General features: G+C 37.0%; 1 protein-coding gene across 1 annotated transcript in view; it reads left to right on the top strand.

The window, feature by feature from the left end:
* The first annotated feature begins 12,712 nt into the window (after nucleotides 1–12,712).
* Agmo (alkylglycerol monooxygenase) overlaps nucleotides 12,713–13,853 on the top strand; it is a 401,155-nt gene continuing 400,014 nt past the window's right edge. The window contains exon 1 of the mRNA XM_052185926.1: nucleotides 12,713–13,006. Within this exon, the coding sequence (XP_052041886.1) occupies nucleotides 12,881–13,006 (126 nt within the window). The 5' untranslated portion in view covers nucleotides 12,713–12,880. The remainder of the gene's footprint in view (nucleotides 13,007–13,853) is intronic.

Below are 13,853 nucleotides of genomic sequence, written 5' to 3'. Positions count from 1 at the left end.
ACACCAATGAACATAATATAGTAGACAGGGAGAATCCCATAAAACCTCATCCCTAAACAAAGAACTACAGACAACTGAAGAATGTTGGGATTGGGAGAGGTGACCTTTCCCAGGGAAGAATATACTGATTAGTTTTCCAAAGCTAGTGTTAAGTCTTGAAAGCATCCATCCATTATATGAACTCAAAAGGTTATATTTAGTAATGTGCATGTGTATGCATATACATTTGTGCATGCAATAGCAATTAGTGAAAAAAGAGGTTATGAATTTGAAGGAGATTGGAGAGGGGTACGGGGGGGGGGTTGGAGGGAGTAAAGGGAAAGGAGAAATGTAATTATATTTCGCTCTCAAGAATAAAATTAAAGACTGACAATGAAATATTATCCTGGTATAAACCATTCCTGTTACATAATTGATTCTTACAAATACTTCAAATATATAAAATGAATGCCAATTTTACCAAATACGTAGCTAGAGATACACAGGTAGAGGGTCTTTTCAACCTAACAGGTGGGATTATAACATAGTGCTCACATAGTTGTTTCATGGTACTAGAAAAACAAAAAGAAAACATTTCCAATACTTTTTGGCTTTACCACGGCTATGTATTTTCCATAAAGAAACAGCCAGCCAACTAGTTGTTCTTGAGAAACCATCATACTTAAGAAGGCAGATTCATTGCTCTTGAATGCTCACACACTGAAGGTCTGAGATTAATGATATTAACACTGAAGCTGCTTCCCCTGAACATTACGAAGCACGACTGTCTTTTCCTTCTGTCTTACTGCTGCTGGCCTGTTGGGACATTGTGGTGATCTTAGGCCCTGATTTCTGCCTGACCTTTTATACACATTCCTCATTTACACAGTGAAAAAAACAGCCAAGGTTTAGTAATATTTAGTAATATTATGAGAACAGTTTCTCAGTTCACATAAAAGTTTTGGGGGAAGAATCACAGGAGTTCGCAAGTTTAACTTGAGGAATATTGGAAATGTTGACATGGTTGAAAGCTGTAAAAATGAGAATCTGGTGAGACAAGAAATATAGAGGACAGAGAGATGGATTTAAAACACCAGGGAAAATTTAAAAGCCATGAAAGTAAACTGTACATCAAATATGAAACCATCTAAAATATGACGTGATTTAAACTGCTGAAAGGGGTCCCAAATAGCAATGCATGCACAGCATTCCCTACATAGCCAGGGTTCCTGACCCTGGAAAAGACACATAATCTTTAAGTCTTTTGGTCAGGAGGGAACTATAGTTAACTAGCCATTTAACTCAGACCCTGTTTATTTAATTTCACACTTTAAAGTGTACCAATCATGTAAGAATTGGTGCATGAGTCAGACAGTGGCATTTTCTTTGGTTATTATGGGACATAGGACTAGAAATCAATAGAAAAAGTGGTAACAAAAAGAAGGCTCATAATAGGAGGACGGAAAAGATGTCCTTAAAAGCAAGGAATACAGATTACTTAATACTGCATAAAATTGTGCAGCTATAATAATAATAATAATAATAATAATAATAATAATAATAATAATACAATAGGACAAAAATCAATATTTATAGGAGTGGGCTGCATCACTGGCTTCCAGCATGGCTGCTTACCAGTTAATTTTGCAAAGACAGAAGTAAAGTATATAGAAAATGACAGTCATGAGAAACTCATACTCATGGATAAAACATTAACAGAGTTTAAAATATTTTTAAAAGGAAGGTGCCATGTTATGTCCACTTGATACAAGCTAGTATTATCTGAAAGGAGGAAACCTCAACTGAGAAAATATCTTCATAATATCCTACTCTAGGGCATTTTTTTAATTAATCATTGATGTGGGAGGACCCAGTACATTATGGGTGGGGCCATCCCAGAGCCAGTTGTCCTGGGATCTATAAGCAGGCTGAGGAGTCTATGTGGAACAAGTTCATATATATTGTTGACATTATCTACATGATAGCCACTATACTGCGACTATCACATGCTTATTCTTATAATATATTAAATGAATATATAGATACCATGATATTATAAATTCAAGTAATGTGACATCTCTATGTTATTTCTAATTCAATAATAATCCTATTTTTCTCCTTCTGTGAGTCAGAAAATTCTAGTAAGAAAGTAGATTCATTTTAAGAAAAAAAAGACAGAAAAATACAGTGACCATGACCAATCTTCATTCCCTGAACCACTTTACTTGACTTTTGGGATTATGAGAATGAAACATGTAGGTTCTGACAATCATTTTAAGATCCTTGTCATGACAATGAGAGGACGGCAATAATCAGTGACAAATCAGAAAAAAAATCTTTGAAAAAATATTTCAGTTGAAATATAGAATCAATTAAATGAAGGAATACAGGATATAACAGTCACACCAAGAGCAGGCCACATGCTCAAGACAGTTGACCTGCAAAAAATAGACAATGTTATCGTCTGTACTTTGTTTTTATTCTATTTTTTTAGGAAAGAGAAATACTGTGAAGTTTAGAGTGGAGGAGAGGACAGAGTTTAAGAAGGGGAAAGAATATGGACAAAATATATTTGTGAAAATTTTGACATATATGTGCAAATTTAAACATTTGAGATTGTAAAGGAACCAGTAACTTGTTTGAAATGTGTTGGCTAGGTTTTATCAGTTTGAAACGAACTGGTCACCTGAGAAGAAAGACTCAATTAACTTGCTTTATCAGACTGGCCTGTGCACCACTCTTTAAAATATTTTCTTGATTGATGTTTGACACAGAAGAACTCAGTCCTTTGTAGATGGTGCAACTCTTGGACAAGTTGACCTGAACTTAATGAAAAGCAGCATAAGCAAGTCATGGTGAGCCAGTAAGCATTGTCCTTTCAGGTTTTCTGTTTCATTTTCTCCTTCACTTCCTTTCCTGACCTCCCTCAAGGATCAATTATGACCTGAGAGTTGAACATACACACACACACACACACACACACACACACACACACAGAGAGAGAGAGAGAGAGAGAGAGAGAGAGAGAGAGAGAGAGAGAGAGAGAGAGAGAGACATGACCCTCTTTTGTTTCTTCAAGTTGAGTTAACCCTAACTCCAACCCTAACCCTACCCTCACCATAACCATAACCATTACCATAACTATAACCCCAACCCCAACCAACCCCAATCCCAACCCCAAGCCCAACCCTAACCCCAACCTGGTTACCCTAGTACCAGAAAATGGGTTATTGCTATGATGGACCTAACCAGGTTGTCTTTTGGGGGCATTGTGAATGGAGTTTAGAACTTTGGACCAGAAAATACTGTCAAGTGTTCAGAGTTTAAGAGCTATTGTAGGAGTCTGATAGACATGATTGATAGCTTGTGACTCTACTGGGCTTTTCATGTTATATTATGGATTAATAATCTGTGGAACTGAAATCTTTTTTTTTTAACTGAGCAATTTAATGCTGGTTAGCTGAAGGATCAGCTGTGGTTACAAAGAGACCAGTACCACAAAGGCAAAAATCTTCAGGGAAGTTTTTCCTCAAAGACAACTCAAAAAAAAAAAAAAACTGTACAGGACAGGGCAAGGTTCTTTATCAAGATGGCTCTGTTGATTGTTAATATGTAATTGTCTCCCATGTGGTACTGTGTAAAAGCACCTTTTATTCTCCTGAAGTAATTGTCATCTTGGAGGCTTACTGATGAATAGATTCACCTTTTCTAGTTCTTTCTGAACTCTGGGTGAATGGTCATCTCAGCTGTTCTCAGACTCCTCTCCAAGCTGACCGATTCACTCATGATTCTCTCATCTTCTCACAGAATTGTTCTGTTTGGCCTCAAACTAACATTGACATTTTTTTTCTCATCTTCTGGTGCTAAGGTCCAGTCTCAGCTTGGAGAGGGGTTAGTAGTGAAAACCACAACTCAAAGTCAAAAAGTGTAGTGTTGTGGGTTTTAGTCCCTCATTTAGTAGACTTTGATTTCATAGTAAGCAAATAGTTCTTTGTCTGATATTTGAACTGTTCTCTATAAGAATGACAATGACAATGCACAAGTTGATTCCAAGCTGATGAATATAGCCATGAGTGGCACCCTATTAATTTTATATGCCTTATTCTACAGTAAGAACTCTTGCTCATAGAAGTACAGCAACAACAGTTATTATATTTAATACTTCAATAAAAATGAAGTATACTGGCTGAGCTCTGACTAGTACTTTAAATGCAATAATCAGATGTTTATTTCACATTGCCCTGTGTACACTTTCTTAAACTGAAGTTTTATGTGTTGTGTTTAGCTCAGATCCAGTACCTAGAGAATCAACCTGATGTATCTGAGAAATTGATTTGAAATCTGGATGGGTAGGTCTAAGACAGGGAGATCAGTATTTATCTGACTTCAGCAGTGGAATTAATGTCCTGACTGTTATGCCACTGAAGTTTGTCAGGAAATTTAAATTATTTTCTTATATTTTAGCAAATACGATATAAGGTGAGATTAGTTAATACATATACATATATTTATACATATAAGTGTATCTAGAAGATTAGAACAAATTGCCAGTTAGGCAAGACAGAGCAGTTCACTGAGAAGGGAAGCCAGATTGAATCCCTGATCTTGAAGAGGGTTTGAGGCAGAAGAGGGTTTGAATTGAACCAACCAGAAAGGGGTCAAGAAGAACTAGAAAGAATGAGCTTATTTAGTACTAAGCCTCTGAGGTGACAATTACATCTAGCAAATACAAGTGTCTAGCATATTTACCATTATTCTGAAAGTGTTGAGAAGGTGTTGCAGCCATGTGACTTTACTGTATCTCTGGGAGGAAGGTTTTCTACTATTTTGAAGAACCCTCATGATACAGGACTTTCAGTGGCTTGTTTGTTTACTTGCTATAATTATTTTAGTTAAACAAAACAGTAAGCAGATCATCAGTGGCTTGTTTGTTTACTTGCTGTAATTATTTTAGTTAAACAATCAGTAAGCCAATCATCTATTTCATTCCTCCAAGGAGAGGGTGAACAGAATTTGCAGTCTTGTTCCCATGGTAAACAGATGAGCTTTCAAACATCCCTTAATTCAAGAGAGGTACAAGAATTGTGACTTAGTAATGGCAGCAAGAGCATAGTAGGTCATCATAAAGCAAAGCCACACCACAGAGGACTGTAGAGCAGGTTTCTTGTAAGGAATGCTAAAGAAATAGCGATCTTACCAAAGAGAACTTCTGAGGTAAGTAAATTAATTTTAGATTGAATGGGGAGCTGATACTTGAAGTAAAAAATTAAAATAGTCAAAAACACATCATGTTGGAAATAATGAACTGAAGTCCTACATTTTTCATTATTTCCCCATTGAGACAACCAGCAACTTGTTTTTGGGGGGTCTGGCTGCAAACCCTCTCGGCTCTTTCAATCTCTTCTCCAGCCCTTCTCTCAGCCTGAGGAGCATACTGTATGCCATGGGAATGTGTCTTTTGTATAGAAGAGGAAATTTTTACCCATGAAATCTCAACTATGTGGTCACCTAAACAAGACATACCTACCAATAACATCAATTGTCAAGCCAATAGGGATGGGGGCAATCTAAGGCCCTACTACTCTTGGTTAAAAATCTATATTCAAACAGTGGCTAAAAGAAGGAGGATTATTCTCTAATGACCAGCTACTGATAGGTAACCCAGGTGGTCAACTCTACAAAGTATATATGTTTGAGTAACTGAGTAGACCTATCAGGATGTGTGTGTGTGTGTGTGTGTGTGTGTGTGTGTGTGTGTGTGTGTGAGTGTGTGTGTGTGTGTGTGTGTGTGTGTATGTGTGTGTTTGTATTTGGGGGATCATGCATCCATAATTAAAAAAGAAGTCATAAATTGGAAGAAGAGCATGGGAAAAGTTATAAGAGGAATGGGTAGAAATTATATAAATATAGAACTTATGAAATTCTTAAGAATTTAGGTTAGAAATGGTAAGTCTTCAGCCGGGCGTGGTGGCGCACACCTGTAATCCCAGCACTTGGGAGGCAGAGGCAGGTGGATTTCTGAGTTTGAGGCCAGCCTGGTCTATAGAGTGAATTCCACGACAGCCAGGGCTACACAGAGAAACCCTGTCTCAAAAAACAAAAAAAACAAAAAAAAAAAAAAATAAAAAAAAATCTTTTAGAAATGGTAAGTCTTCAAGATACTATTTAATTTTTTTAAAAGTATTTCTTCAGTCCCTGTCAGTATTAGGCAGGATGATCTGTCAACACTAGAGACAGAGATAGTGACCATTTTATCAGCATTATTAGAAGTTCATTCAATATGATATATAGAATAGTATTTGATTTACGTCAACCTATTCAGTTTCAAGCACAGCCACTCTTTTCTAATATTTACCCCCAAAATATACATTACTTACTTCAGCAAAGGTGATGTCCATGTCTATATTCCTGAATAGATAAGTAGGGTCTACATTGAGTCTAGTGCATCTTGAATGCACATCTTCAGAGACGTTTTAAAGTACGAGGTAAGCAGTAAATCTTCAGTATGTTTCAACAGAAAACATTACAGGTTGAGATAGTTATCAAAGCTTTATTTGGTGATGACATCAGCTCTTACAGTCCTACAATCATTTTAATATTAATTTAATATTAAGTTTAAGATTAATCTCAGACATGCACATGCAGTGTCTAGAACTTTCCAAATTGTTTTGCAAAGAAAATCCTTCCCTTTACAGAGCGTCTCATGGGCTATTTCAAGAAATACATTTGAGATCTGTTGACATTCTTTTATGCTGCACTGTGAATTTGGATTAATTCCAAAAATGACTCAAAATCAATCCCATAAAGAGAGAGTTGCACACATTCTGACATCAAGAGTACTTTGAGCTGTTCTTCTGTCACTTGGCTACTGTGAAAACAATGAGATGCATTAGTTTAATGTGATTGTAAAGAAATAACTTTGGAGATACTGTTTGTTTTTCATACTCTGACCTCAAGTGTATACCATAAATTTCTTTAAAGTTCATCTTCTACCTGATCTTTTCTACTCTCATGGATTCATCTGGGCCAAAAGTAATAAAATCTGATCTAAGAAAACAGTGAGAATGATTAAGGCTTCCTGTGCTACTCTATTCTAAGAAAAAGTGTTAATTCTAAGAAACAGGAGACTGTTAGAGACAATACTAACTACAAGCTCTAAAATTAGCCTCAAAATACATAGGAACACAGTAGTAAGGGAAATGAATACTTTCATATGACGACAGTAATGTGCTACATAAGTAATGCAGTCAATTACACTAGGAAGAGAAAATTAATACTGTACATTAGCCAACACATACCAAGTTTTCAGAAGCATGAGACCCAATGAAACCCTTAAGCTGGTTGGAATGTTGGAATCTCATTCTCTGTGAAAAGGAATTTAGCCATTTCTTAATATTTAAACAAGTTTACCACACTTTACTGAAACACAAATTGAATATTTTTTCAATAATTTTTACAATGGGATTATTTATAATCATTGTGAAATTATATGTCATGATATTAGCATTTTATCCGCAAACAATTACTATGGAAAATAAGTTCAATTATTTATTTATATGAATCTAATTAAAGTGACTACGAATAAAATCATTCTTTCAAACTTTTCTATGCTATTCTTTTATATCTAATTCTTTATTTTGATTCTTGAACTTTAGATTTATATTTGTAATTGCCTGTGTCAAGATGTATATACAGTTCATATTTTACTTAAATCTCTTAGTGTATGCATATCAGTAAAGAACAGCTCTTCTTTCCATGGATTAAGCAAATATTCAAATCGTTTTTTGCCTTTTATTGTCTCTGCCTACCTTTCCATCAATATGCTTATTATGGACCCACAAGAACTTTTTTCATTTCAGTCCTACCGAATTTACCTTGGAGAAAGTCATCTAGGTGTTCCTGTGATTCATCTTTGCTCCAAAAATCTAGTCTTCATTTATTGAGAGAAAACAATACTGATGTTTTAACACTTAGGTTGGATAATGTGACTGTCGTATTTTAAACTTCCATGTTTTTCTGTTTACATTACTCTGGGTAATGGTAGCTGTTAAGTAAAGAAGTCTTGAGCAGTTACACATTGCACATTAGAAGTTTAGCACACATAGTGTCCTGATTGACAGCAAACACACTGTCTTCAAAAGTGCTTTTCAGAGGACCAGACACCTTCCAATTTGAGATTATGTTTTGAAAACACCTTGTGGCCTCTAAATTTTAACAAACTGGGCCTCAAATCACACATATAGTGTAATCTTAGCAGCAAGGAAACTACTTTAGAAAAGGATCTCAAGTGGAAGATGCTTGTTTAAGTATTGTGCCATTGTAATCCACCTACTGTAGTTACAAAATTACCTTCTTCATTTCTTCTATAATCCCTCTAGCTAATGCAAATTCTTTACATAATAGTGGAACTATGTTGTCATGGTTGAATAAAAATGCCCCTATACATTCAGAAGGTGTGGCACCATTCAGAAGTGTGGCCTTGTTGGAGTAGGCATTTTTTGGTTGGCGGAAGTGTCACTTGGGAGTGGGCTCTGATGTGTTAGTGTGTCTCAATCTTCTTCCTGCTGCCTGTGAATCCAGAAGTGGAACTTGCATGTACCTGGCCAGCACCGTATGGCTGCATGCTTCCTGACATAAAGATAATGGACTAAGGTTAGGAACCGTAAGCCAACCCAATGAAATATTTTCCTTTATAAGAGTTGCTACGGTTACGGTGTCTCTTCACAGCAATAGAATTCCTAACTAAGATGCTGCTGCAAAGATGGTGATATCAGACAAGGTCTATAGTCTCATACTTAGACTGAGTCTAAAGACTAAATAGGAGAGCACAGAGCTTTGCCTTGAAAATCTACTTTTTTCTCACTTGGGCAGGAGAGACCTGGACGTGTGACAGCACCAAGGGAAAGCAAAGATTTCTGTCTTGGAATCTGTTCTTGGATCCCTCAGTTAAACCTAATAGAAAGTGCTTTGCCCCTGACCTGCCATTGCAGAGCACGGCTTGCTCTCTATACTGAGAAGGATAAAGCCTGTAGTCAGTATGGTGCAGATACTACATGTGATGTTGTGATGTTGGTGCAGTTACTATGTCTGACGTTCAGTTCAATCATTGGTTTACTTTCTGCAGATCCATTCTCTGTTTTCCTCCACTGCTCTTGATCCTATGGGCCTATGCCCTGCAGACTTCCTGACTGCGCTCAATCTCAATTGCCTTTTAACAATGCCTAAAATAAATTGCCAAGAAAGCTCAAGTACATTTTTTTCCTTTTCTTTATCTCCCTTCGCTATTGCTTCTGGCACAGACAGAGTGTACTCTAAGGATCATACCTTCTTATGATTTTATCATCTACTGGGATGCTAGAATGCTACTAGTTTTCTAGTGACACTTGTCTCTAGGGTTTTTTCCCCATTCTTTGTATTTTTACTTCTTTCATTATCTCGGTATAAGAAGCTTTTGTATTCAGTTTCCTATGTATTAAATACCTAAGGTGATTTTGTTTGTATGTAGTACACACACACACACACACACACACACACACACACACGCATGCACATACCTTTGCTGTTTCAAAAAACAAAGAAAAACAACAAAGACAAAGCCTCACTACTTAATTACACATTGAATTGAAGAATGTTCTTGATTAAATTGTTGACTCCAAGAAGTTAATATACTCTACTACAAAACTTACACACATAAGTGTATATCTAAATAAATGTACAACAATAACAATTCTCTTTTGGAGGAAAAGAAGAGAGGATAAGACAAAGTACCCAGTGAAAGGGGGAGGTTTCTGCTTTGATGACAATGGTGGGGTCTACAGTAAGAGATAGAGGGCTGTTGCCATTTTACACTGTACTTGTAAAGTGTTTTTATCTTGTCATGTATCACATTTGCAATTTCATAGTCATGTAAAAGGCAAAAAGAGCTCTCAGCTGTACATAATTACTTCTATTAAATGAGTATGCCTATATATATATTTATCTGTAATGAGAATTGTCTGTATTTCAAACAATTCTGCTGTCAGGTTTACTTTGAAATGAAACTGGTTCAGTGTGATCAATACATTAAGGATTTGAACCTGTCATCCTTGTCTCTGGGAATGTCTCAGTGAAATTCACCAGGTGACATTTAGAAGCAATATTCTTCTGATGGCAGAAAACTTGCCCTGCTTAGTAGTACAAAAAGTGTGAATATATACAGGCACACACATTTTACAGAACTACTTTATACAAGCACATATACCTATATGTCCTCATTTCCTTGTGTTATACGCTGTTACTTCTAGTATCTATACATGCTGTTGTAACACTCTGAGGGGCTGGTTGTTAATCTACTGTCAACTTGATGGAATTTGCAGTAACCCTATAGACACACCTCTGGGTATGTATAGGAAGGTATCTCCAGATACATAGGCTTATATTGAGAACACAAAGTTCCTAGCTTGTATCTACAGATCTCCAGAGAAATAAGAAATGTTAAGTATCTAAAATTGTCCCTTCTGTTTGTCCAAAAGATGAGAATTGGAGATAATTAATAGTATGGTTTGCAAAATGTGTTGGGCCAGCCATATCAAGCTCCCTCAATCAAGAATGAAGGTGCTAGTAATCTAAATGTTCTGTACATTATCTGTAGAGCCAAGGGGTTTCCCCAAGCTCCCACAACCTTGACCAAAGATACCTAATAGTTTAAATGATGCTCACATTAACTATATAGCCAGAAGCTCCTCCAAACTCCCACAACTGGGACCAGAATTGTCTAATAACCCAAATGATGTCTATGTTTTTTGAGTTTTTCTTTTTAATTTTTTTGTTATTTTTTGTTTACATTTCAAATGCTATTCTCCTTCCCATTTTCTCTCCAAACCCTCTTTCCTCCCCCTGCCCCTGCTTCTATGAAGAGTTCCCCTAGCCACCCATCCACTCCCACCTCAGCATCCTAGCATTCCCCTAAGTTGTGGCATCGAGTGTCTATAGGACCATTCCATTGATGCCAAATAAGGCCATCCTCTGACACATATGCAGCTGGAGCCATGGGTCCCTCCATGTGTACCTTTTGGTTGGTGGTTTAGTTCCTGGGAGCTCTGAGGAGTCTGGTCGGTTGATAATGTTGTTCTTCTCATGGGGTTGCAAATCCCTTCAGCTTCTTCAATCCTTCCCCTAACTTCTCCATTGTGGTCCCCATACTCAGTCTGATGGTTGGCTCTGAGCATCCACACTGTATCAGTCAGGCTCTGGCAAAGCCTCTCAGGCTCCTGTCAGTAAGCTTGACAAGACTTAGCAAGAGTGTTTGGTTTGGGTCTGCAGATGTGATCGATCCTAGGTGGGGCAGTCCTTCAGTCTTTGCTCCACTCTTTGTCCCTGTATTTTTTTTTAGACAGGAACAATTTTTAATGATGAGTTAGGATCTAGAAGAGATCCTTCCTTAGGCCCTTAAACTAGTATAGGTAGCCTATCTTTTCCTACATTCTTGGAATAAATGAATTAAGTTTTGATGTAATTATTACCTCCTTGTGCACTGGGCATTGTGTTGCACCAGGAAACTTCCCAACAAATCATATTGTTTTTAAATATATTGAAAATAAGTTGCCTGACATCAGACTCTCCTAAGTTTGACAAAGCTAACCTGAACAAAGTTCTCATAGTTCATTTCATTGCCAAACACCTTCAGGGACACCCTCAGTTTTTGCTGGTGAAGACTCACAATGAGTGTAGATGCTACTATCTCACGATCTGGATCTCAGATTGAATTAAGAAGAAAAACAAGCGGAAGCCAGCTCACTATCATGATTCTTGTCTCTGCTTCCTGACTATAGAAACAATGTGACCATCTATTTCATAGTCACTCGACTATGCCTCTTCCTCCAGGATGGGCCGTACTTTAAACTGTGAACCAAGTTAATTCATATTCTTTCCTTAAGTTGCTTGTGTCAGGCACTTTGTCACAGGAACAAGAAAAGTGATGCCAGGTTTCACAAAACACTTCTTTCCATATAACCATAATATTACACAGTAACCATATCTACTAAAGTTCACTTTGGCCAATTTCAGGTTATTCAGACAAGGACGACACATTCCCATGCAACTGCAATCAAATAAGTGCCTTCTAGTCCTACAAAAGTGTATAGTGACTTTTGCTCATTTTGTAAGCCACTAGTGAGGTCTCATGACAATTCCAGAACAATTTCTTAGGGAGTCCCTTTAAGGACAAGGAGGCTGGAGAAACATCAGTTTCCACTGAACAGTTAGATTATGCAATAAACCAAGTAGCTCTGAACTGGTATGCAAAATGTTCAGAAGTTGACTTGCTGAGTAGAAGAAATACATTGGTGGTAAGAAGCCAGGCTCCACTGCACAAGGGTAACTAATTATTACACAGACTGCCCATTACTGCAAAGATAGGATTCTGTGAGAAAACAACTAACTCAAAGGCATTGTGCCTTTTAGAAAAACTTTAACTTTGCTCATGTAATCTGACTTTTGGACTTGCACCACTTTATCAGTGAACTTTCACCTGTTCTAAAACTGATTTGTTTGCTCCTTTTCCTCTTTCATTTTCCAAGGCACAGTTACATAGGCTTTATTTGTTTTTCTTTATTTCTCTATTTAGTTCTTGACAAGTTACTTACGCAATAAGCAAACTGCATCGCTTGTTTGTTTCTTGGGGTCTTCCCTGTTCCCCATTTTCTCTTCCTGGGGAATCCTCTACTGAACTCCGAGCCTACTTTTGCGTCTGGTGCCTGTGCACACAAGCTCTGCTGTTGGCTGAGGTCTCTGTGGGTCTTTGTTCGCAGCTCTTCTCTGACAAGGCTAGCTCTGTGCTGCACAGTTCCTTTTCTTTGTTCAGTCTTGCACTTCTGCCACAGAACGACAAATATCTCCAGCTGGGAATCAGACAGGAACAGAAATGAGGAGCCCAGGAGCCCAAGACAATGTTTCACTTTCCCAGGGTATGCGAACGATGTTTTACATGATGAAGCCCAGTGAGACTGCCTTCCACACTGTTGACGAGGTGCCTGATTACGTTAAAAAGGTGAGACTATCTTGGAAGAGGCTCTTTTGCTCTTTTATTGCTATATAAACTCAACATATCCCTAAGATTTGTTCAATTTTCTACTTCAAATTATTACAGCCTCATAAAAGTCTTACAGTCATAAAGCAAAAGTGCAATGTTCAAGTGAATTAAACTTCTGTACAATATCTACATCTTTGCTTGTAAATCCTCTATACATCACTCTAGAACATGAAAAAAATTCAAAGTTTTGAACATTGTGTCATTGCATATTTACCTGTTAGAAAGCAATGTTGAATAGTTAGTTATACTACATAACTAAACATTGTAAAAAAAAAATTGTTTGAAAATGTTTAACTTTTCCTGGAGGTTTAACCACCTCCAGGAAGGTATTTCCTATTTAATTTGGTAGAGTAGTTCTGCAGAATAAAGGATATGCGGCTTGGCTCAGTAAAACTCTTAACTTCCGAAGTTTGAACTTGAACCATTTTTTTTCTATCATTTTAAGTCTTGGAGGCCTTTTTTCACTTCTGTTGCTTGGCCATGATGGTAAGTGGAAATATCCAGAATTAGAGCCTGAGCAATAATGTTCCCCACCCTGTCAAAGTTGTTCCTACAGCACTTACTAGTTCAGACCAGAAATAGGGAAACTATGACATCACAGAGCAAGTTCTTGAAAGCTCAGTTAGAAAACTTCTGCCTCATTTTTAGGGCCCACATGTCTGAAGCCCATAATGGTTTTGAGATTTGATATTGCCATTTTGTTACTGAGGAAAGATGTACCAATCCTGTCTTGAAAAATTATTATTATTTAGAATTATATTATTTAATATTATATAATAGTAACATGAAATATAATATAATAATA

Source organism: Apodemus sylvaticus, chromosome 6, assembly GCF_947179515.1.
Source record: "Apodemus sylvaticus chromosome 6, mApoSyl1.1, whole genome shotgun sequence".
Lineage (NCBI taxonomy): Eukaryota > Metazoa > Chordata > Mammalia > Rodentia > Muridae > Apodemus > Apodemus sylvaticus.
Note: the sequence above shows the minus strand (reverse complement) of the source record. Positions and strands in the feature narration are given on the sequence as shown.